Below are 23,629 nucleotides of genomic sequence, written 5' to 3'. Positions count from 1 at the left end.
GACCCTACGTAGTGGGAATATTTACACTGCAGAAATTGGTAAATGCTACATACCAGAGCTCTTTCTGCAGAGAGCCGATTGTTCAGCATCAGCCAGCCCACCACCACTAACGTCTGCCCCCTGCTTTGCTGGCTCCCTGTGGAAGTGCACCCACCCTTTCCAGACCTGTTCTGTCCACTTCCAGCAGCCACCACAGCACAGTGGGTCTTGTCAGGTTAGTGTCTTGTCAGATGGGGTTCAGGAAGGTGTGGGGACCTTACCAGGACCCCTGAGGATTTACTTAGTCTTGTTATGGGGATGTCTCCTTGGGCAACCAGGGTCTCATATAGTGGACAGGCTCCCAGGGAGGGGATGGCCTGATCCCTGGGGTAGGCAATTGAAGAGGGACCTTGCCTATGTCAAATGGACAAACTCCAAGCAGCCTCCTGTTCCAGGTAATAGGCTGGACATCGCTCCAAGGCACCCAGTTCCTGAATGCCACCACATAGCCAGGTACCCTCTAGGGAATACTCGTTTATGGAAACAAGAACATGCCAAGTGGACAGCTGGAGCCAGCAACATGCCTTCTTACTATTCACCAACATTAAAGCCCTATCTCTGGGTCGCTGAGACTCAGGAATATCTTCATGACCTTGGAGTTGATAAAGGAGAGATTTATCAAAAGGACATTTTTTTAAAAACTAAAGGAGAATGCTAAAGTGAACTTTTGGTAAATTGGGACTTCATTAAATTTAAGAGCATCTGTACCTTAGAAGACAACACTGATAGAATAAAAAGGCAATTCACAGACTGAGAGAAGAAACTTGTAATACTTAAACCTGACAAAGGGCTCATATCCAGAATATGCAAACAAGCCATTTAAAAACTGGCAAAAGACTTGAACAGGCACTCCATGAAAGAGGATATGCCATTGACCCAGTTAGCCTATGGAAAGGTATGCAGCCTTATTAGTATTAGGGAAATTAAAATTAAACACCACAGTGAACTATCATATACCCACAAGACTGGGTAGAATGTTAAAAACAGAATGACAAGTGTTGATATGGATGCAGAGACACTGAAACTCTCATGGGCATGTAAACTGGTACTACCTCTCTGGAAACAGTTTGGCAACATCTACTAAAGGTGAACATACACCTACCCAATTATCCCAGAGTTCCCAGCAATGAGTGGATTCACGCACCCAAGGACACATACCAGGATGTTCATTACCGCTTTATTCATCACAGCCCCAAAAGGGAGACAACACAATCGTCCATCAGTTATGAACTCAAGGATATTCACACCATGGAATACTAGGCAGCAGTGATAAAGGACATCGTCCACTGTGCACTAACTAGGACATGAATAAATCCCACCGTTGGAGCCCAGCACCAAAGAGCACATGCCTCGTGAGTTCAGTTTTGTAGAGGGCAACGCAGCTGAAACGTTAAAAAAAAACAGCTTAAACTGACCTCTGGGATAGAAACCAGGATGGTGGTTTTCTCTAGGAGGTGGTAGGGAAAAATGCTCCCTAGCCTCTGAAGTTTAAAAATCAAAATCATCTCCCCTGATGCAATGAGAACTTCTGCTTTGCCTTTTGGAGGTAGAAACTTTGAGGACAGGTAGTAAGTCCGAGGAGCCCCTGCATTCCTCACTGTAACCCACCCCACTTCTCCCCAGCCGCCAACTGGGCAGGAACCCAGGGAAAGCCCAACCAGGGGCTGATCCACAGTGGCGATTTCATTGTGGTGTCAAGTAAGATTCCCACTGGCAACTCTGCTTTTCATCTCTTTTTAATTGTACTTATTTATCAATTTCTTAACTCTTACCATGTACTAGGTGCACTGTTCACAGAAGGTCATTATAAGTTTATTGTGTTGCCCATTCATTCATTTAGCCCATTGGGGTCTTAAAATAACAGCTTCTTTTTCATATATCCCAGAGATCTTTACAAATCAATACATAGAGAGCATCCTCATTCTTTTTTTTTTTTTACAGTTCCTGAGCATTCATTTGTGTGTATATACCATAATTTATTTATCTTGGGTTGTCTTCAGTTTCTAACTATCAAAATGCTATAATGAATAACCTTATATATGCACTGCCAAGTTGGTGGCAGAACTGAGATTTGAAGCCAGATCCTGCATTACGCCAAAGCACATGGCTTAGTAGAGTCTCGTGACCCTCCAGAACCAATTCACCTTAAGAGACCGGTAGAAGTAATGAGGCCCCAACCTGAGCCCAGTGAATCAATCTCTGGCCCCTAGACTGGCCTGAGCAATAGAAGCTTCCACAGCAGTTGTTCAAAATTCGATTCCAGGCCCCACCTGGCACTACAGGGCCAGACTTCCGGCCCTGCACACAGTAGGTACACACAGCCTGTCTGGGGATGGAAGGAGATCTGGCTGCCTGACAACTCTTCTTCCTTTGGGGAGGTAGGGGAGTCCGTCACTTCCTTCTGGGCTCTGGGCAAATGTAAGTCACCTCTTCTGGGAAGCCCTCTCTGACCACCCCAGCTTACCGGAACTGCTAACACCTTTGCCTTGCCTCGGTTGGCTTCCTTGCGTTTCTAGGTCTTAAATATGGACTAGGATGAACCATATGGACTTGTCCTTTATGTAGGTTAAAAATAGTTGAAAATGGGATATTTCATCCAGTCCATTTAAATACTTCCCTCTATCAGAATGTCAGCTCTGGGAGGGCTGGAGATGTTTGTGTTCACAGCCCAGTCCTCAGACAAAGCCTGGCACACAGTAGGCACTCAGTAAATGCTGGGTATGTGCTTGAGGGAACCCGACCACCCCAGGAGCTCTGCAGCCCACACACCGGCCCCCACGTGGAGCTGGAGGGAGCTGGAGGGACCGGGGCGCCGCCCTGTTCCACGCAATCTCGGGCGCCTTCCCGGTAGCGGCGGCCGGGCGGCGGGGTGGGGCTCGCCGTCATCTATTTACCAGCCTCGCCCCTTCGACGGGCGCGCCGTTAATGAGATTAGCAATTAAAAAGCGGGCGAGCGGCCGCCGCAGAGGCTCGGGGCCACCCCCAGGCCGAGCCGGGCTGGACGGCGCTGCTGGCCGCCGCGCACCCAGCCCGCCGCGCGCGAGGCCGAGCGCCGAGCTCCGGGGCCATGGAGAAGGCGCGGCCGCTGTGGGCCACCCCGCTGCAGTTCGTGTTCGCCTGCATCTCGTACGCGGTGGGCCTGGGCAACGTGTGGCGCTTCCCCTACCTGTGCCAGATGTACGGCGGAGGTGAGTGCGGGCGCCCGGGCTGCGCCGTCCCCGCAGGACCCGCGCCGGCGCCTTCCGTGCGGAGTGGCCTGGGGGTGAGCGCTGGGGTTGGTCCCATATTGCATCCCAGTAAACTGAGGCTCAGAGAGCAAACTTGCCCAAAGTTACAGAGTTGGGAACTGGACCCAGGACACCTCAGTCCACAGCGGGAGCTCTTGTCCAAAGCGCCTTCCGGAGCCTCTGCAGCCCCAACCCCATCGCTGGTGCGGCCAAGCCCCCCGGCGCACTCTCGTTACCCTTCATTGTCCGTCAGGCTTCTTCTCTGTGAGCAGTAGGAGGCTCGGGGGACACTATTTTCCTCCCTCGGGAGGAAGAAAGGTGGCAATATATGACTGCTAGTGAGTAATCCTTACATTTAAGTGTAAAAAGTGAGCAGGAAATTGTCTCGTTCAACAGAAACTCGTTATACAACTTTCAGATCAGAGACTTAGACTCCTGGCAGCATGATTTGAAACTCAGGATAAAAGGATCTTAAACTATTTCTTTAAACGTTTAATCAAAAGATTGGTTGGGGTTTGGAACCACAATAGGCAGGAATGCTAATCTCTCTATTTCAGTTTTGCTTGTTTTGGGTTTTTACAAATTTTTCCTCTGAAGCATCACAGCACACTCACTAGACAGACAGCAACACACCCACACAGCATTCCTGTACCTTCCAGGGAGCTGGGGACACCTTCATGACTTGCCAAAGTGAGGGCCAAGTGCTTTTTTTGGAAGGCAAGGCAGCAACAGAGAGTGAAGTCTTAGCATTAAAAAAAAATTGTTTTTTCAGCTATTCCATTTCTAGAATTCTGCCTTTAGGTAGAATTCTGACAGAAGGTAGACAATAAAAGGATGGCCTCCATCTTTTAATAAGAGCAAAACATTGGAAACTTTCTTAGCCCTCAATTAAAGGGAATTGGTTCAATAAATTATGGAACATACACCAGCGGTGCTCTTGGAAGCCATTAAGTTAGTGTTTGTAGAAAATGTACATGAGTATTTTTTCATATCGTATATTAAGTGGAGGGAGGGAAGTCAGATTCAAAGCGCTATAAAATGGATGGTCAACTGTGTTTTAAACTACACAGAGAAAAGAGAATGAAAAAAAAAAACCAAGGGGGAATGCAACAGTAGTTAACTCTGGGTGATTTTTGCTTACCTTATACTGTGTGTGTACGTGTGTGTATGATGTCTTCTATAATCAGCATAAGTGGTTTTTTTCACCATAAAGGACAATGAACGATGTTAGAGCAAAGTATTTACCAAATTTAATCCATTTAAGAAGGCTAAGAAGGCCAAGACCTAAAACGCTGCTTCCTGACCCTCACCCCTCCAGCTCAAAAAAAAAGACAAAAGATTAGTGTACAGTTTTTTAAAAAGTGCATTCTTAATCCTCTGACTCCTTTTTTGAAATTTGAAACACGGATATACCTCATAATTATGTTAAGTGCCTGTGTTCCTGTGTACTCTGACAGCTTCATAAATGACTTTTGAAAGATTTGTCAACATAAGATTTCCACATCATTTTATGTTCAGCATACCTACTCATGGTACCTTTATCCTGACTACACATTTCCCGGACATCAGGCCTAGTGAAACTTGCTGTCACATGACTATTTAATTCCTTGTTTCTAACAACACCATCACCCAAATAGTCTGCAGATGGACACAGGTAGGGTGGAGTAGTTCTGAAACAGAGTATAGCTGATCCTCCACACAGTTGAAAATCCCTGTGGTTGGCCCTCTGTATCTTCCGTTCCTCCATATCCGCAGTTCTGCATCCATGGATTCAGCCAACCAGGAATCGTAGTAACGTGGTATGTACTACTGAAAAAAATCCACTCATAAGTGGACCCATGCAGTTCAAACCCAGTGTTATTCAGGGGTCAGCTGTATCTACAGAGTTGCCAGGGAAACTGCAAGCCCTTCAGAACCCAGGGAAAGAAAGAAGACATCTTGTGCCTGGTACAGGGTATACTTAGGCTTATGGGTAGATAGGTGATGGTTGACTAGCAGATAGACACTGGGGAGGGGACAGATTGGTGAGTGGATGAATGGATGGATGTGTCCAGGATGGACAGATGTAGGATGAATGGGTGGTGCCCTCTCAGTCCTAAGTGTCCACAGAACCAAGACCCAGCAGCTTATCCTCGCTCAGTAAGGACTTGACCACCTAACACCTGCCCCTATTTCCACCTTATTTCCTGCCACTCATCCGCCAGCCCTCAGAGCTATTCTGAACAACTCTCCATCAGTGAATGCCCACTCCTTGCCTCCACACTTTGCACAAGCTATTCCGCCATCTGGGATGTGTTGTCAGCCTGGAGCACTCTCAGCACCTGGTCAGAAGGACTGCACTTTGTTCTAGAGTTTGTCCCCCATCAGCCCCATCTCTGTGAAGTGGTGGGGTCAGAGGAGGCACCCAATGAATATTTGCTGGATGAAGGAGCCAGGTCTATTATGAAAAGCCGCAGAGTTCATGAGCTGGGGATGCTGGTGGTTTTCACAAGGCTCTTGCTGCCCAATGGCTACAGTAAGTGCTTTATGTTTACACACCCGTTCTGTGCCTGACGGTAACCAAACACATGGTGAAAAGCCCCAGAAGGGTATCTAACTTCCCTCTACACAGAGCCGTGACTTCCAGCACCCCCATTCCCTGCCAGCCAACAAAGAGCTTGTTTATCAACTGTAGAGCCAAGCTGTGCCAAAATACTTACCAGAATAAAAAGGATTAGGGGTCCATGCTGCTTTCCATGAGGTTCTGCCCATGACCGGGGAGGCTGGTTTCTTTCCTGCTCTGCGGGCCGGGCCAGCCCGAGGAATGTTAATTCTGAAGATTACATTCCAGGTACCAACCACCTCTTACAGCACGTCAGTGCTAGAACAAAGGAAAGGCAGCTGAAGGAACTGCACAAAAGCTCTGCTTGAGAAAGTCAGCAGGTCTTGGCCACTATGTCAAAGTCTAGGGCCGTGGTTGTTCAGGATGAAATTGGGATGCAAACGTGCTGGATACTAACGTGCGGGAAGTGAGTTCACCAGCGGTTGACCTTGTTATAAACAGGCTCAAATTGTGGAAGAAACGTGGAGGGATGAGAATAGTTATGTGGCTCACGGAAATGTGGATTTTTTTTTCACCTGTTTTCTCTGTATGATATTTGAACTAGAAAGAGGGGAAATCAGAGGACACCTGACCAGACAGTGGGACAATGACGCTTCCCCTCAAAGCCCTTTCTGCTCCTCCCTGGTGCTCAGATCATTAGATCATTAGTCTCGGATTTTGCCCACCTAAGTCTCTTGATAAACTACAGACTGCTGGCCCCACCCCTAGAGATTCTGATTTGCAGACCTGCATGGGAGGGCAGGATTCTGTGTTTCTGACAGGCTCTTAAATGATGCCGATGGATGCTGCTGGTCCATGGACCACACTTTAGAGGAATCCCTGCCCCCCACCAACCAGGCCACCAGCACCTGGGAGCCAGGGAGTGGGGTGCCATTAATGTAGAAAAGCTGGCTTTTGGAAGGAGGAGCAGGACCCAGTTTACAGCATTTGCTGATGACCAGGATGCAAACACTCCCACTATGGCTGATTTAAGGTCACCAATGTCATGTCCAGGAATGTGGGGCTAGAAGAGGTGTGAGGTACGTGTGAGCCAGTATGAGCCAGCCTTGGCCCAGCCCTAGAGCCACAGCCCTCAGGGCAGCACACAGCCAGGGCTGAGCTGCACCAGCTCAGTCCACGGAAGGACGGTGGACAGCCCCACCGCTGCTTGCTTGTGCGTGTGCACGCGTGCTCAGTCTCTGGCTCATGGGGTTTCCACAGCACTCCTGAATAGAACAGGAACTTGAGTTTCAGAGGTTGTAAAGTACCAAACACATTCAATTTGCAAAGTGAACTCAAGATGCCGGGTCCCAGCCATCAGAAAATGTGGCCAGGGCATCTTGGGAGAGGCCACATCTGCTGCTCATCCTGAGGTTTCTAGGTTCAATCCTGGTAACAACCAAGCTATCGGGCCCCTAGCATGTGCCAGGCATTTTCTGCAGGTATTCAGTTAACTCCTCACAACACTCCTCAAGTCAGTCTCGTCTCCACCCCCCACCCCTCTTAGAGATGGGAATCAAGTTCAGAGAAGAAAAGATGACTTCTGGAGGAGTAGCTGTGATCACATCTGGGTCTAATCCAGCGCTCTCTCCACAGACCATCCAGCACTCTCTCCACAGACCATCCAGGGCTCTCTCCGCAGACCATCCAGCATCGTCTCTGATCTGATAAAGGCAGGACAGGCAGGCTGCTGCTGAGGTCCGCACCTTCCCCCAGGACCCTGAGTCACACTTGCCACGGCTCAGGGCACTTCCTCATGTGGTTCTGGTGTGACACTCAGCCATGGCTTCATCTACACATTGGAGGGGGCCTGGCCAAGTGGCTGATGTCTGCAGCGTCCGTCCATCTGTGAGGAGCCCTTGTCGCTGATGGTCCAGCCTCCTCTCCACTTCTGGAGGAGGTGAAAATGAAGGTTAGGTTGGGGTTAGACCGGGCCATCCACACAGGGCTGGAGAGGTGCCTCCATTGTGTGTTTCTGCATGACAGACCACTCTAAAATGTCAGGACTTAGAAGGAATGATAGGATTAGAAAAATCACCATTTGGCAACCAACGCAATAATAATTGTTTCAGGCAGATGCTAAAACTAGTGGGCGAAGGTCTGATGAGAAATAGGATGGTTACCTAGTCCTGAAACATCTCCCTACAAGACTCTTAGTAATTGCAAAGGGGAAAACAGTAGCTCTCAGCAGAGAAACCAGGTAGACCCCCCCAAACCTAGTGAGCAAAGTTAACGTTGCCCAGCATGGGGCAAATCAACATCACATGCCTCTGGACAAAGACCCGGCTCACTTTAGTGTTCCTGCCAAAACCCCAAATGAGGGACATTCCACAGAATAACCGACTGGCTTCTCCAGCGTGTCAAGGTCATGAGAGACAAAGACAGAGTGCGGTGCTGTCCCAGATTAAAGGAGGCCAACAGACATGGCTCATGCCATATGCGATCGTGAGCCGGATTTGAGACCAGGGAAAGGCCATTAGTGGAGTAATTGGTAAAATGCCAGTAAGGTCTGCAGATAAAATAATAGATCTGTATCAATGTTGACTTCCTGATTTTGCTCAATGCACTGAGATTATGGAAGAGAATGTCTTTGTTTTTAGGAAATACATATTGAAGTATTAAGAGGTAAAAAGGAAAAAGAAAGTTGTGGCTAAAACAATTAACTTATTTCTCCCACTTCTGTGAGGGGCTGGGTGTTTCTCTGCCGGTTGCATTTGGCCTGGCTCAAGCGGCTCCATTGGCTGGTGGGTCGGCTGGGCTGGAAGGTACTCACATGTTGGCAGCTGATGCTGAGTTGGCTGGGACCCTCCTCCACGCGGCCCTTTATCCCAGGTAGCTTGGACCAGCTTCCATACATGGTGGTCTCAGGGCTGCACTCCAAGAAGATGAAGGCGAAGCTGTAAGCTATCTTGAGGCCTGGGCTCTGGAACCACCATGGCACCCTCTTCCCCACTTCCTACTGGACAAAGCAAGCCCCAGGGTCAGCCCAGATCCACGGGTGGAAACAGACTTCACCTCTTCCCGGGAGCAGCTGCAGAGTGTGTAGCTGTGTTTAGTCTCCAGCACTGTGCCCCACCAAGATGCAACAACATCAAGGGTGCAAACATGCCCTTTTTCAGGCCTCTGTCTGCCTCTCTCTGATGCCAGGGTCTCCCATACAGAGCCAGGGCAGAGTGTGACATAAGAGGAGCATGAGGAGCAGTTCAGTCAGAAGAGGGCTGGTCAGTGGTCTTGTTCTCAAACTGGTCACTAAACAATTTTCTGTTATTGTGATATGTTTGCATGCAAAACAACTCACTTGTTTTGGTGTACAGTTCTATGAATTGTGACAAATACATGAAGTTGTTTTATCACTACCAAAATCATATCCATTGTAGTCAGCACCCCCCTCCCAGCCCCCAGCAATCGTAGGTCTGTCTTTTGTCCCAATAGTGTTGTCTTTTCTGGGATGTCATATAAATGGAATTACACAGTATGTAGCCTTTTGAATCCAGCATCTTTCACTGAGCATAATGCTTTTGAGATTCTCCCATGTTGTTGCATGAATCAGGAGTTTGTTCCTTTTTATTAGCTGAGTAATATTCTGTTGTATGGATGTAGCAGAGTTTATTTCTCCATTCACTCACTGAAGGTCAGTTAGGCTGTTTCCAATTTAAGACAACCATGAATGCAGACACTGTAAACATTCGTGTGTAGGTCTTGGTGTGAACATAAGTTTTTATTTCTCTAGAGTAAATACCTAGGCATGGGATTGCTGGGTCGTACAGTGAACGTCTGCTTAACTTCATCAGAAACTGCCAAACTGTGTTACAGAGTGGCTGCACCAGTGTACACTTCCCCTAGCAGAGTCCCTCCACATCCTCGGCAGCACGTGGAATTGCCAGCATTTCCTGTTTTAGCCGTTCTAATAAGTGTGTAGCATCATCTTACTGTGGTTTGAATGTGCCTTTTCCTGCTGAGCACCAATACTGAGCATCTTCGTATGCTAGTTTACCATCCACATATTTTCTTTGGTGAAATGTCTGTTCACATTTTTTGTACATTTTAAAAATGAGTTCCTTGTTTTCTCATTATTGAGTTTTGAGAGTTCTATATATATTCTAGATACAAAGGCTTTGTCACATACATGTTTTGCAAATATTTTCACCCAGTAGCTTGTCTTTTTACTCTCCTGACAATGTTGTTTATGGAGCACAGTTTTAAAGTGAAGTCTAATATTTTATGAAGATATATCAACATTTTCTTTCACAGATAATGTTTCTGATGTTTCAGCTAAGAAATCTTTGCCTAACTTAAGATCAGGAAGATTTTCTCTTGTGTTTTCTTCTAGAAGTTTTATAGTTTTGAGTTGTAATAGGTCTGTGATCCATTTTGAGGTTTTTTTAGGGGGAAGGTATAAAATGTGAGGTATGGGTTGAAGTTCATTTTTTTCTGCATATAGATATTCGCTTGTTCTGGCATCATTTGTCGAGGCAGTGAAAGTAGAGCAGATCCACTGGGACAGTGTGTCTGGCTGGCTGGTTGGGCAGTGGGAGGGGTGAAAGAATCACTGGAGGGCAGGGCTGAAGAGCCCTCATTCCCATCTGAGCACCCGGCCTTGGATTTCCGACCTGCCCGTGGGCAGCGGACCATCAGGCCCTGTGAAAGAGGAAAGCCTTCCGTGGACCATTCCGGCCTCCTGTGGTTACTGTTTAACACCTTGGGTGAAAATAAGCTTTTCTTATAACCAGTGAGGGTTTGAATTTTGCTCCAAGCAGGTTGTCCCAACGCTACCTATCTTGATAGGTAGGTGGTGGGTGAGAGCCCCTGACAGCCTCTTGGACTCCTTGCTGTTGAGAGGACCTGGGGTAAGAGGCTGAAACACGTTTCTCCTGGGCAGGAAGGGAGCAAGGAAGGGCCCGGCAGCGTCTTCAACACAGGGCCCAGAAATAAGAGGGCAGGATTTGTTGTAGCCCCGGTGTGAGCAGAGCGAATGGAGACCTGGCGGTGTGGGGCTCGCGCTCCTGAGCACACAGCCGGTGCCTTTCTCTCCGTGGGGAGGGAGCCTGGGGTGGGAGGACAGGAGGCTCTGCTTGGCCTTTCTGCTTCTGAGCTCATCTTCCCAGTGGAATGTCCTGCAGCTGCTTACGGGGTCAGGTGGAGGTGCTTGGGGTAGTCCAGAGAGTGAGCATGCGATCCTGTTGAGGGAGAAAAGTGGGCTGTAAGGCCTCATGTACATACAATGGAGACATTTTTGTAAATACCAGATGTTTCTATGAGTATATGTATTGTGTTGTTTACCCTAATACTTGCAGAGCCAGTTCCTCCTGTAAGCAGCCTTTAATCCCTGCATCTGTAGGGTCAGGGTTTTATTTTAATCAGAAGTCTTGCCCTCTTCTCCTAGTGAACTTTTTTCAGGTCCACTGCCAAGGAGCCGGGAGCTGAGGGCGGAATGGCCGAGGGGCTGCGGAGGAGGGGGCAGGGACCAACCGGAGAAGCAGTGGCTCAGCTGCTGGCGGGGACAGCCGGTGTGGGGGACCTCCCAACAGGCTGCCATCCTTTGTCCATGTGTCTGGCAGTGGGGGGGGGGGGCGCCTTTCATAGCTCCAGTCACACCCCCTGGCTCCCCACTATCATGGGGGCACTTGTCTGCAGGTGGCTCCTTGGAAACCAGTGGGTTTAAAATTTGTTTTGGTATAGTACCTTTATTAAAATGAAATTTTAGGCTAAAGGCCACTGTATAAAATGGATAAACACAACGAAGGTGCTCTGTAAAGGAAGGTGAAACTCCTCTGCCCACGTGATCCCTCGTGGGCTAGGAGCAGGGCTACTAACCTCACATCCACCCCACACCCAGCTCAGGGCCCAGCCCAGAGGAAGGTTTAGTGAAACGGTTGTTTAACATAACACCCCCTGTGGGGCACCATCAGGGCTGTGTGAAAAGCCCAGAGGAAGTGTGTGGAGGTGGACGGCTGGATGGACAGGTTCAGGAGTGATGTTCAGAACATTTAACCATGCAGTGGTCCGGGCTCTGATCAACCATCAGTTGCTGCAACAGAAGATGGAATGGGGGTTTCTGGCCGAGGGGCTGGGGCGGCGGAGGCGTTGAGGAAGGCAGTCACGGGGCTCGGGACAGCAGCAGTCTACCACCCAGAATGGAAGTATTTAAAGATTTTCACAACTGATCTGGCCACATGCCATCCATGGATAGATGGATGAGTAGAAAGATGGAAGGATGGTTGGATGGATGGATGGAAGACAAAAGAGTGGATGTTGGAAGAATGGAGGATGAGTAGAAAGATAGGCAGACGGATTCTGAAGGAAAGATAAAAGAAGACTGGATGGAGGATGGTTGGATGGATGGATGGATGAATGGAAAATAGGTGGATGGATGGAAAGGCAGAAGGATGAATGGACACGTGGAAAGACTGAGGGAAGAAAGGATGAATGGAAGGACATTGGCTGAGCCGTTGGGTGGGTTACAAAGCCCAGCGCTGATGACCTGGTTTTGGCTGGACACCCGCAGGTAGTTTCCTGGTGCCCTACATTGTCATGCTCATCGTGGAGGGCATGCCGCTCCTGTACCTGGAACTGGCAGTGGGGCAGCGCATGCGGCAGGGCAGCATTGGCGCCTGGAGGACAATCAGCCCCTACCTCAGTGGCGTTGGTAAGTGGGTCCTTTCCAGTCCGCTCCCACCTGTGGACCCTCAGACTCTATCCTGGGCAGGAGGAGGTGAGGGGAGAGTCCACTGGTAAAGCTGCTGGAGCAAGGGGCAAGCATGAAGCCCAGGAGAGAGCCCTGGAATGGGGTGGGCGGATGGCCCAGGAGGGAGATGCTATAGAATGTGGGCTGGATCTCTTACCCCTGGGACAGTAAGAGAAGGAGGATGCATACCCCAGGGAACTGATGCCACATTGCTTCTCTCCTCTGGGCCTCAGTTTGCTCATCTGTTAAAGGGAAATAACTGACCAGGAAAGCAGCTGTAACTCTGTCCTGGCCAGCAACCATTCTGGAAACTCCCCTGCTAATTGCTACTAACTTTATGTGTATTGTGTGTGAGCTCATTTAATCTTCCTCACACCAGAGAGGTTGTGGGGCACCATCCATATCTCCAGTGCACAGAAGCCAAGGCTCAGTGGATGGCCAGAGGGGCACAGCCTTCCATCCTGCCTCCCCTGAATTACTTGGAGCCAGTGTCCTGGGCACCGGGGAGATGGTTCACCTGCTCTGCACAGCCCTCACGTGCCAGGGCTCCTCTGTGAGCAGGAGGAACTTTGACCAGCAATGGCCATGGTCCATTCTGCTCGTCCCTCTCAACCCTCCAGCAGAAAGGCAGGCGGGAAAGCTGAGGGATGTCTCAGGAGCAAGGAGGATGTAAACTTGCACGTGACTTAGATACAGAGTAAATGTGTCCAGTGACCTCACAAATCATCTCCAGATCCAGCTGCCTCATTTTGAATGGCTGTTAATTTTTAACATGAAGGTGTGTGGTTTTACAATCGGCTCGAGTCATCAATCACAGAGGGCTTCTCTGACGCAGCATTTGTGGTGCAATAGGAAAGATACCAGATGTCTATGCCAATCAGGAATTCTGGTGAATATTTAACAGCTGGCTGTCCAGGTGGGTGGGGGTGGAGGAAGGCCTGGTTGTAGCATTTACGGATACCAGTGGTGTAACTACTGCCACCAATGTCAACTTCTAAGGCAATGCCCCAGGGTGTGGGGCTGAGCAGAGATGTGCACAATGGCTCTCAGGGCTGCTGAGGGCCAGCTCTAAACATCTCTGGTTACCAACCCTCTCTCTGCTTCGGGTGCCCCCAACCCCTCACTGGTTCCCTGCAGGCCTGACCAGGTCAGGGCAGCCCCCATCCCCTCTGCTCCTGACATACCCCCTCACAGCCTGCTCCCTGACATCACTGGGCAGGGTTTGGCACAAGTGACCCAGCTTCAGGCAAGCCAAGGAAGGAGCAATTATGATGTCTGGCATCAGTGACAAAGTGCTTCTCACATGGTTTGAATCCTAGTTCTGCCACTTCATAGCTGTGTGGTCTTGGGCAAGCGCTGTGCCTCAGTCTCCTCCTCTGTGAAGTGGGCATAACGGTACCCGTTTCACAACAGCATTGTGAGGACCTAAAGCATATAAAGTACATTGCCCAGCACCTGGCACTTAGATCTCAAAAGAACGTCACCAGCCTCACGTCCCAGAAGACGGGGAGAGAGATGGGGGAGAAACTAAGCCTTAGAAAGTGCTCGCAGGTGCCAGGTCACCAACCTGCCAAAGGAAGTTTTGCCACCCCAGGGTGGGCACAGCAGGGCCACCACTGCCTGGTCTGTGTTGGGGGGAGGGGCGGCCCTCAGCGCCCTCTGTGTCCTGTCCCTGCAGGCGTGGCCAGTGTGGTGGTGTCCTTCTTCCTCTCCATGTACTACAACGTCATCAACGCCTGGGCCTTCTGGTACCTCTTCCACTCCTTCCAGGTGAGCAAGCCCGGGCAGCGCAGGGGCTGCAGCAGGAGAAGGGGAGGACCCCAGGCCACCCACCTGCCCAGGGGTGGAGGGTGGGGGTGGCAGCCTTAGAGCTGGGGCGTGGTGCAAAGGGCTGTGGGGAGGCCGGGCACCCCAGGACTCCTGCTGTTGTGTGTGTGCACACTTCTGGAGAGCAGGCCCATGGCTTTCATCGGGTTCTCTCTGAAGGATGTGACCCCTGAGAGATTAAGAATCACCGCATAGTGGGTCCTGGGGGAAACCTGTGGAGAGAACTGCTGGGGAGGGGCTCCACCCACAGAGCATGACAGTACCGGCCTTCGTCCTTCTCCTGTTCCTCTTGTTCCTCCTGTTCCTGCTCCTCCTCTTCCTCTTCCTTCTGTTCCTGCTCCTCCTCCTCCTTCTCCTCGCCCTTCTTCCCCTCCTCCTCCGCATATCATCGTCTGTCTCTTGTTCTTCCAAGTTTCTGCCTCCAGGCGGAGCCCCTCCTTTTCTCTGCAAAATTCTCCTCGAAGGGCCGTTGTCACCCCCTGTAACACAATAGCAGCTCTTTCCAAAGATAAACATTTAAAAAATGCATTTCTGACTATGACCATCACTGATGCTCACTGTAGAAAATGAGGAAGGGGCTGGAAATTGTAGAGAAGAGAGAATCCTGATTCTGCACCGAGAGGTGGTCTTCGTATCTGAAATGGGGATTCCCCCTCCACTGCCCATGTTCACTCTTTTCCTCGGCGCCCATCTTTCACTCTTGGGGACCCCGCTGCCACTGCCCCCACTCACCTCCCAGCAGCCTCCTCCATCTCAGCCTCTTCCCCAGTGGGAGGAGACAGGAGCTCACTGGGCGGATGCCTCACCCTTGGGCACTGAGCCAGGCCTTCATGGCTCAGACCCTGTCTCCAAGGTCCAAAAGCTAGGCGGGGCCAGCATGGACTGTGAACTGGCCCCAGTTTGTGAGGCCAGTCTCTGGGGCACATGGGGCCCCGAGGAATGCTGGGGTGAATGACCTCAATAATCAGCAGTTGGCATCTACTCTTAGAAGGTGCTACCTCCACACCCAATTCTGGATTCCCAATCCGCCCCACCCAGGTCACCTCATTGGAAAATGCCTTGCGCACATCCCTGACAGGAAGAACTCTCTGCCCTGAGCTTAGCTGCAGCCCCTCATCCTCTCCCTGGCTCAGCCTAGAGCACCATGAAGACTAGCCACAACCCTCTCTCTCCCCCACCTTCCTCAGAGAAGCAGGGCACTCCTCTACTCTCCAGCCTGGGGACCATTTCCCCTCCTCTGTGCAGGGCTGTCATGTATGGTTGGGCAGGTTGTGCATTGCACAACACCATTCCAGCTAAGGGGTTGCAGGCATTATACATCTGTATACTTATTAAGACAATTTTCCAAAAGTGGAAGCAATGTGTCTTGCTCTAACAAATCAGGTTCATTTGACCGTCTTCCAAAGGTGAAAATAGAATGTCTCAAGAAAGGGGGTATCTTTTTCTAACCCTCAGAAGTGTGAAGGTTAGTGATTCCTGAAAATCACTTGACTGTGAGTGGTCATCCTTCCAGTTGAAGGATGTCCGTCCTTCACAGATCTGTCTCTGCCTTGGAGCATCCTCCAAGGTCACATAATAACGGTAGTTCCTGCAGCAACATTCACTCACACCCTCTCTGGGCCAGGTAGAGTCGCAAGCACTTCAGAAGTATTTGCTCATGTGATCATCACCATACCCCATGATGCTGATGCACTGAGTACCGGAGGCAGAGGGGAGTTAAGTAGCTGGGAAATTCGATGCAGACATCCTGGCCTCAGGGTCTTTGCTCTTGTCCATCCCTCCTCCAGGCTGGGCTTTCCAGCCTCGTGTTCAGCCTTTCCCTGCAGGAGCACCAGCTGTTAGAAATGCAGGTGCCGGGATCCCAGCCTGACCCACTGATTCAGAGCCGGAGACGCTAGGTTCTGGGAATTGGTCAACTGAACAAGTCCTTTGTACTTTAAAACTTCTCCATGCTGGTTTTGTGCTGGAATCAGCCAAAGGAGCTTTTAAAACTCCAGTGCCCAGTCCCCAGCCCAGGCCAGTGAAACCTGAGTCACTGGCAGGGGGTGGCAGGGAGGAGCACGGTAAAAGCCTGGGCATTGTATTTTTAAAGCTTCTGTCGCAGCTGACTGAGTCACGTACAGGCTGGGAACCAGGCTGGGCCGGGCAGGCAACAGCAACTGTCCAGTGAATGGACCCAGTCAGTCCTGCAGAAGCCGGGCAGCTGGCCCGGGGGCTGTCTTCTGGGCTTTAGGTCCACAGGGACTCTCCCAAGGACTGGGGCTCAGTGCTGGTAGTCTGCAGGCACCTCAGTTCCCTCCACCTGGGCGTTCTCCCCAGGAGCCCTCCTCAGCGGTCTAGCCCAGATGTCTTTACATGCCAGCTGGTGTCCAAGAAGGTGAAAATGACAGCTTCAAGGCCTCATGCTGAGGCCAGGAAGTCACACAGTTTCACTTCACTGCATTCTGTTGGTCAAAGCAAGACACAGGCCAGCCCAGGTTCACGAGGCGGGTCAGTGGATGCCACCTCTTGAAGGGAGGAACTGCTGGTGGTCACCTCTGGAAACATTTGGGGTCAAAGCTTGAATCTGGCTCTCCATTCCAGTGGGTGAGGGTCCCTTGATTGCTGCCAGGAGTCCCACCAGCACAGGTTCCAGGTACTTTCCAGGTGACAAATCTGGGCTCCAGCTGCTCACTGGCAGTGTGGCCCTGGCCCATCAGGGAATGCCACTGGGGCTCAATGCTGTTTCCTGTGAAATACAGGGATTGAACCCAGTGGGGTTGGACTTGATTCTGTCAGTGGAGGGTTTTTGTCTAATGAAGTCTGAGCTGGGAAACTGATTAACGTGGAGCTGTTCTTGACAGAGCAAAGTTGGGTTCCCTAACCCCCATCTCCCTCCAAGCCAGAATTTAATCCACTCTCCCCTACCCAGCTGGGTACTTCTCTTTAGTGCTTGGCCCTGGGTCATGTTCACTGTACACATTTAGGCTCTTTTGTTCCTAAGTGATGGAGAACTCTTTTCAAACTAGCGGAAGCAGAAGAGGCTCTTACTGACTCCATCCACAAAGTCCAGGAGTGGAACTGCTTCAGATGTAGCTTGACTCAGGCTCAAAGGAAGTCATCAGTTATCTCTGTCCTAGATGCAGAAGATGGCTGCAGAGGGGCTGAACCGCACCCCCCTCTAACTTCCAAACCCAATGCCTGTCCTAGGAAATGCCTGTCTCCAGCACCAGTCAGTGAGGGCAGGACCCAAGTCTTATCCATGTGAGGAGTTGCTAGGGGCTTGTGGAAATAAACAAAAACCACCCAAATGAGAACCAGCAGAGGCTGTTTATTCTGAGCTGCTATAACAAGGGAGTCAGCTCCATAATTTGCATTTGGCGGAGACTCCAAGGCATTCAGAGGAGTGGGAAATCGTGTTGGTGGGCAGATGGAAGGCTGTGGGTGTGCCCTGACTGGAGGTTGTTGGCATGGAGACCATAGGTGGGCTACGCGTGTGACTGATTAGGGGAGCATATTTGGCTCTTTCCCTTTGGTCCTAAGTTGGAGGGAACACAAGTTAGGAAAGCCACAGTCAGTGATCAAGTTCTGACCACTCTGGGCCGATTGCTGCAGGTGCTGTGTTTTGAGTTTCTGGGCTGCCTGCTGCAGAGGTCGTGGATCAGAGTTCATTTGTCATCAATGGTCCCTTTGATTCAGTCTCTCAGACCCACTGTAGAGTTCAGTAGTTTTCAACAAACACTGCAAAGCATGTGGAGCCCCTTCCAGCCTCTCTCCTCTTCCCAAGCCCCACCTATGCCCGCAACAAACCCTCCGATTCCCTGTCTTCAGGCGCTTCAGCCGCCTGGCCTTTGGGGACCAGTGTCCTTCTCTTCTAAGAACCTCCCATCAGGGCCACCTCCCTTCTTCCCCACCCTGACCTGTGGCCTCAGCCCTCACCTTTGTGGATAATGCTTGTTTTGATCCCAAAGGATCCCCTGCCGTGGTCTGTCTGCCCAGTGAATGGCAACCGCACGGGCTATGACGAGGAATGCGAGAAGGCGACCTCGACACAGTACTTCTGGTACCGGAAAACCCTCAACATCTCGCCGTCCATCCAGGAAAACGGGGCGGTGCAGTGGGAGCCGGCGCTGTGCCTCATCCTGGCCTGGCTCCTGGTGTACCTGTGCATCCTGCGGGGCACCGAGTCCACTGGCAAGGTGGGGCGGCAGCGCGCGGGAGGGCCTCTGCCCCGGCTGCCCTCTGCAGTCGAGGGGCAGAAGCCACGCTGGGGAGGAGGGCACGGACAGTGATGCTGGCACAAATCACCTGCTAGCACCTATAGAGGTGGCCAGCAGTGCTTGAAGTTGCAACCCTAAATCTCGAAAAAAGGACTTTCCCAGTATATAGAAAGATGAGCATTTCTGTCCCAGCCCTAAACCCATAGTGTCAAAGGGGCACCAAGCAACTGGACAGTTTTCTCTTCTTTAAAAACTTTTAATGATGGCCGACGTCCCTGAGACACCCTTGCTCTCAAACTCAGCTGCACACTGGTACCACCGGGAGAGCTTTTAAAACTCTGATGTCTCAGTGCCCCCTCAAAGGTTCCGAAGTGATTAGCCTGCGGTGCAACCTCAGCACGGGGATTTTAAAAGCTCTCCAGGTGATTCTGTTTTGCGGCCGAATTTGAGAACCCTTGGTCTAACTGCTTTCAATGACCCTGCAGAGCTGTCAGGCCTGATTTAAAACCTTTTCTTCTTGGTGCATCCCCAGGCTTATACTCCTGATGGGGCTAAACATTTCTTTAACCTTCTCCACGTAGAAGGTTGCCCTGGAGTGTCTCCATCACCTGCCGTCTTTCTCAAGCTGCCGCAGACACCCCTGGTCCCCGGCATGCCCCGCTCATACTCGTCACTCCTCACAGCTGATCCACCATCCACCATGGGATGGATGTATACACTGTTGCAATCTTGCAACAACCTTTCATAGTAGATTTCATTGCCCCACTGGCCTGAGGCTCAGAGAGGTAAAGTGACCTACCCAAGGGCACCAAGTAGTGAGAGCAGAGGCGGGCAGACCCAGCTTTGCCCAAGAGACCAACCCGTTTGCTCTCCCCGCACTTTTTATGACTTAATCAATCCCAACTTTTCCCTGCGGAAGGTTTGAAGAGCCCACCTGTCCTACCCCTCTGGACCGCCTGAGTTGTTTCCTCCAGCCCCATATGTTTGTCTTGAGGCTTCAAGCCCAGAACTGCCCATGGTACCTCAGGTGCCCTGTGACACCCCAGAACCATGCCTGGTAGGACATCTTTTGGTTTCCAAGACCCCACGATGGCCAGCATCTGAGCCCCAACAGCACCTCATCCCACAGCCAAGCTGAGGGACTAGCGAATCTTCCCTGGGAAAGTTTAGAGCCTGCGGCAACTCATTCTGTCCCATTTTGAAGCTTGGCTGACATTTTATGTTTATAAAAAAGTTTTTGCAGTTTGTCTTTGACACGTTATTATGACCATGATCCAAAAGATCTGAGGGCAACATCTGCAAGCTTGGAGATTTAATGAGGCCATCCCTTTTCCAGATCATTCAGAACCTTGTTAAATGAGGCCATGTCATGCCTTGAGAACTTATTTATTCTTATTGTCTGTTTCCTCTGCTTAAGCCACACCCCTCTCCATGGCAGAAGTGCCCCAACAGCTCTATTTATGGGGATTAATTTTGGTAAAGGCAGAATGAACGCCATATCCTGGTCTCCTCTGTTGGAATCTTTTTTCCCCTCCAAGATTTTTCTTTCGGATTGGTCATAAATAGCTTTTCCTAATAGTTTAGGCCAGATCACATGTCCAGCAATCCTGCCTGACAGGGCAGAAGTGAGCCAGCCTGATCTCAATTCCAGAGGGCCTTCCAGGAAACTCATTCACCTGAGGGGAAGGTGGGGGGTTCCAAGGACTTGTTCTAAGTGTCTTCTCAGTGTCCACTGGTTAGGGACACTGGTCACCCCTCCCCTGCTGTCCCTTGACTTCCTTCAGCTCACTGGCCAGATGCCTCTCACTTCCTCTTATCCATTTTCATCTCGAACCTGGTTCATTTTCTTGCAATCTCAGGTGGATTTATTACTCTCCTCAAGTCACAATGACTTCAGCTTAGAGGCATTCAGAGAAGACACACCCCACGTCTGCCCTCCATCCCCAGGGTGAAAGGGCACAGAGCACCATGCCGGTAGCCTTGGAAACTCATGGGAAGATGGCACCACACCTCAGGGGGGATGGAGGGCCGAGTGTAGCTCATGCTGGACATAGGTCACCAGCTATGTTTCCCAAACACTAAGGGAACTGCTTTCACCAAAACAAACAAAAGAAAACTTGCAAATAATATTTCTTTGCTTTACATAAGGGGCTCTGGTACACATAAGAGTTGATATACAGAAAAAAAAGTTCCAGGCCTGGATGGGCATCCATGCACTTGAAGGCCTCCTTTGTGAGGTTTTATAAATGTTAAAATTACTCAGAGTATGAGGAGCTACTTCCAAAGCCACTGTGAAAACCAAAGATAAAACATCCCTGAACCCAGGACGCATGTCAGCAGGAAAGGATTTAGTTGATAAAAAATTCCATTGATGTGCAGTTTGAAAGCCTGTGGAAGTGAAACTTTTCATAAAAATCATTGTGTTTCTATTGTATTCATTATAGAGACAGCAAATACCACTTCTTTTCCTTTCCAGCACTCATGAGCCAGCTTCTCTCAGGCCCCAGCCCTGGGGATACCTGACCTTCCTCCAAGCCCTTAGATGTTTTTTTTCTTTTCAGAGACAATATAACTCTTGTAAGTGATTGTGCTTCCTGCTTTGCCTGGGCCACTGGGAAGCTCAGAAATGAATCTGGCTTAGAAACTTGGCAGCTCTTCACACACATATTCCGTGAACTTATTTCTTTAGGTTCATCTTACTGGATTGCCCCCATTTTCTTTTTATACAAATTTCTTTATCTGGCAGTTTTAAAACGTTAATGTGATAGATATGTTTTTGTGGGCGGCCCTCAAATCCTTTCTGGAATAAGGTCAGGTTGAAGGGAGGGTGGGGGACCGTGGCCTCAGTACCTGTTCCCTCTTCTCCACTGAATAAGAGATTTCCGGGTGGTCACAGACATGGGCATCTGCATCCCACCACCCAGTTTCCCAAACCCAGAACCTGCGTCTGACCAAGAATCTCAATACCTTTCCAGCTGTCAGGAGCCTGAACAGCCAAGACGGCACGGTGGTGTTGTGTGGGGACGGCGGGTCTGTCCTGGGCCAAAGGGCCCTGTGGTCACCACGTCTCCAGGAGGCTGACTCCACCCTCTGGTGCCCACAGGTGGTGTACTTCACTGCGTCGCTGCCCTACTGCGTGCTCCTCATCTACCTGATCAGGGGCCTCACGCTCCATGGAGCCACCAATGGGCTGGTGTACATGTTCACTCCCAAGGTAGGGGCGCCCCCTTCATTCTGCCACCTTCCAGGATGGGTGGAAGGGGGTGCACGAAAGGTGGGTGGAAGCCCTAGTGCACCCAGGGATGTGGGTGTGAGCCCACCAGGCAGTCCCCACGCCCTGTTAATTCTGGGGCATTAAATCTTCCATCCACCCTCCTTGTCCTCACTGCCCCCCAGCCAACTGCTACCCCAGCCCCACGTCTGGCCTCCTGTCCCGAGTCTCACCTGGAACCCTCCCTCCAGCCTGTGGACTGAGTTGTTCACCAGGAGCATCAGTCCAGTCATCTCACCCTCCTGCTCGCTCCTCCATGCCACCCTTTCCTTACAGGGGTTAATCCACACTCCACGGGGCTCTCTGTGGTCCCTCCCCATTCACCCCATGGCTGTTGCTCGTTAAGGGGCCACTGTTGCCTTTGGGGCAGGACAAGTTCTTCATTTAGCAAATCCAGTCCCTGGAAACAGTATGACTGTGGCAGCGCCCCCTTCCCCACATTAATGCCCCCATCACATTCCAGATGCCCCCGAGTATCAGTGCTGGGGTACAGCCCAGACCTAGGCCCCAGCACCTCCGTCTCTGGAGGCCCAGACCCACGCAGTGCCTGGGTCACAGATCGGGGGCTCAACACCTTCCGAAGTTACCTTACCCTGCACTTTTCAACTACACACCCCCTGTGGGGAGGGGGCAGTGGAGGGATGGCAGGAGGCTGTGTTTTATCTGCCAAGGGCCGGGCAGGGCACCAGTGGGGACCAGGAGAGCTGGGCTCCAGCGGCTGTGTGCCGGGGACCAGCCCCTTCCCTCTCGGCCTCCCACCCTTGCTGATCTGAGAGTTCGCCAGCTCGTCCCTTTGGCTCTCCAGATGGAGCAGCTGGCCAACCCCAAGGCCTGGATCAACGCCGCCACCCAGATCTTTTTCTCGCTCGGCCTGGGCTTCGGCAGCCTCATCGCCTTCGCCAGCTACAACGAGCCCTCCAACGACTGCCAGAAGCACGCCATCATCGTGTCCCTCCTCAACAGCTCCACCTCCATCTTTGCCAGCGTCGTCACCTTCTCCATCTATGGCTTCAAGGCCACCTTCAACTACGAAAGCTGTTTGAACAAGTAAGTCTGGGCCACCCGGTGGGCCCCAGCCTCTCAAGTGGGGCAGTGAGCCTCCAGAGCTCTGGGCCGAAGGGGCCCCTGCGAAGAGGCAGGCGCCAGAAGGCCAGGGCTGTGGGGCTGAGAGCGCCAGCCCTGCCGTCCGGGATCCAGGGTTCAAATCCACACCACCTGCAGCTGCCGAGCCTGAGGCAGGGGTGAGGGCAGTGCCTGTGTTCAAAGCAGTTTGCACAATAGGGCATTCAACACACACACCTTAGGTTCTTCTGCCCCAGCTCCCCTAGAGCTCTCCAGCCGAGCCGTGGAGATTGCAGAACCTACTTCCTGCTGCCCCTTGCCCCAAATAGCAGAAACATCATCCAGAAGGTACGCCGTCCAGAGCAGTAGTCACTAGCCACAAGGGGCTGCTTACAAATTGAAATGTAAGTTGATTTAAAATTAGTTAAAATGTTAGTTAAATTGATACAAATTTTGATTTAAATTGCTTTCCATTTCAATGTAAATTAATTCACATCAGCTCCTCACTTGCTCTAGCCTTGCTCGAGCGCCTGGTTGCCACATGTGGGTCGTGGACACGGTACAGGACAGCACTGATGTAGCACGTTTCCATTATCACAGGGAGTTCTCCTGGACAGCGCTGGTCCAGAGGTTAAAATCGCCCAGCTGCATGGGTTTGGTTCCTTTGGTCACCACTATTCCTATTTGAGGCTTCCTCAAAGCCATTCAGAATCGCCCTACCCTTTGAAAGCTCACCAG

The 23,629-nt window shown here is 50.9% G+C and overlaps 1 protein-coding gene across 3 annotated transcripts in view; it reads left to right on the top strand.

Moving 5' to 3' along the window:
- Nucleotides 1-2,890: 2,890 nt before the first annotated feature.
- Nucleotides 2,891-23,629, top strand: part of SLC6A20 (solute carrier family 6 member 20) — a 30,622-nt gene continuing 9,883 nt past the window's right edge. Inside the window, exons 1-6 of one of the 3 annotated variants that reach the window (XR_012060615.1) lie at nucleotides 2,891-3,227; nucleotides 12,353-12,493; nucleotides 14,211-14,302; nucleotides 18,310-18,537; nucleotides 21,662-21,772; nucleotides 22,635-22,876. Coding sequence is in view for 2 of the 3 variants with exons in the window: in XM_006200714.4 (XP_006200776.3) it covers nucleotides 3,107-3,227; nucleotides 12,353-12,493; nucleotides 14,211-14,302; nucleotides 18,310-18,537; nucleotides 21,662-21,772; nucleotides 22,635-22,876 (935 nt within the window). In the remaining variant the exon portion in view is untranslated. Of the gene's footprint in view, nucleotides 3,228-7,569; nucleotides 7,760-12,352; nucleotides 12,494-14,210; nucleotides 14,303-18,309; nucleotides 18,538-21,661; nucleotides 21,773-22,634; nucleotides 22,877-23,629 lie in introns of those variants that run through there. The other 2 variants (XM_006200714.4, XM_072941117.1) reach the window with 2 other exon arrangements.

The sequence above is a fragment of the Vicugna pacos genome, chromosome 17, assembly GCF_048564905.1.
Source record: "Vicugna pacos chromosome 17, VicPac4, whole genome shotgun sequence".
NCBI classification, from domain to species: Eukaryota; Metazoa; Chordata; class Mammalia; order Artiodactyla; family Camelidae; genus Vicugna; species Vicugna pacos.
The sequence above is the reverse complement of the archived record's forward strand: the minus strand, read 5'-3'. Positions and strand labels throughout refer to the sequence as shown.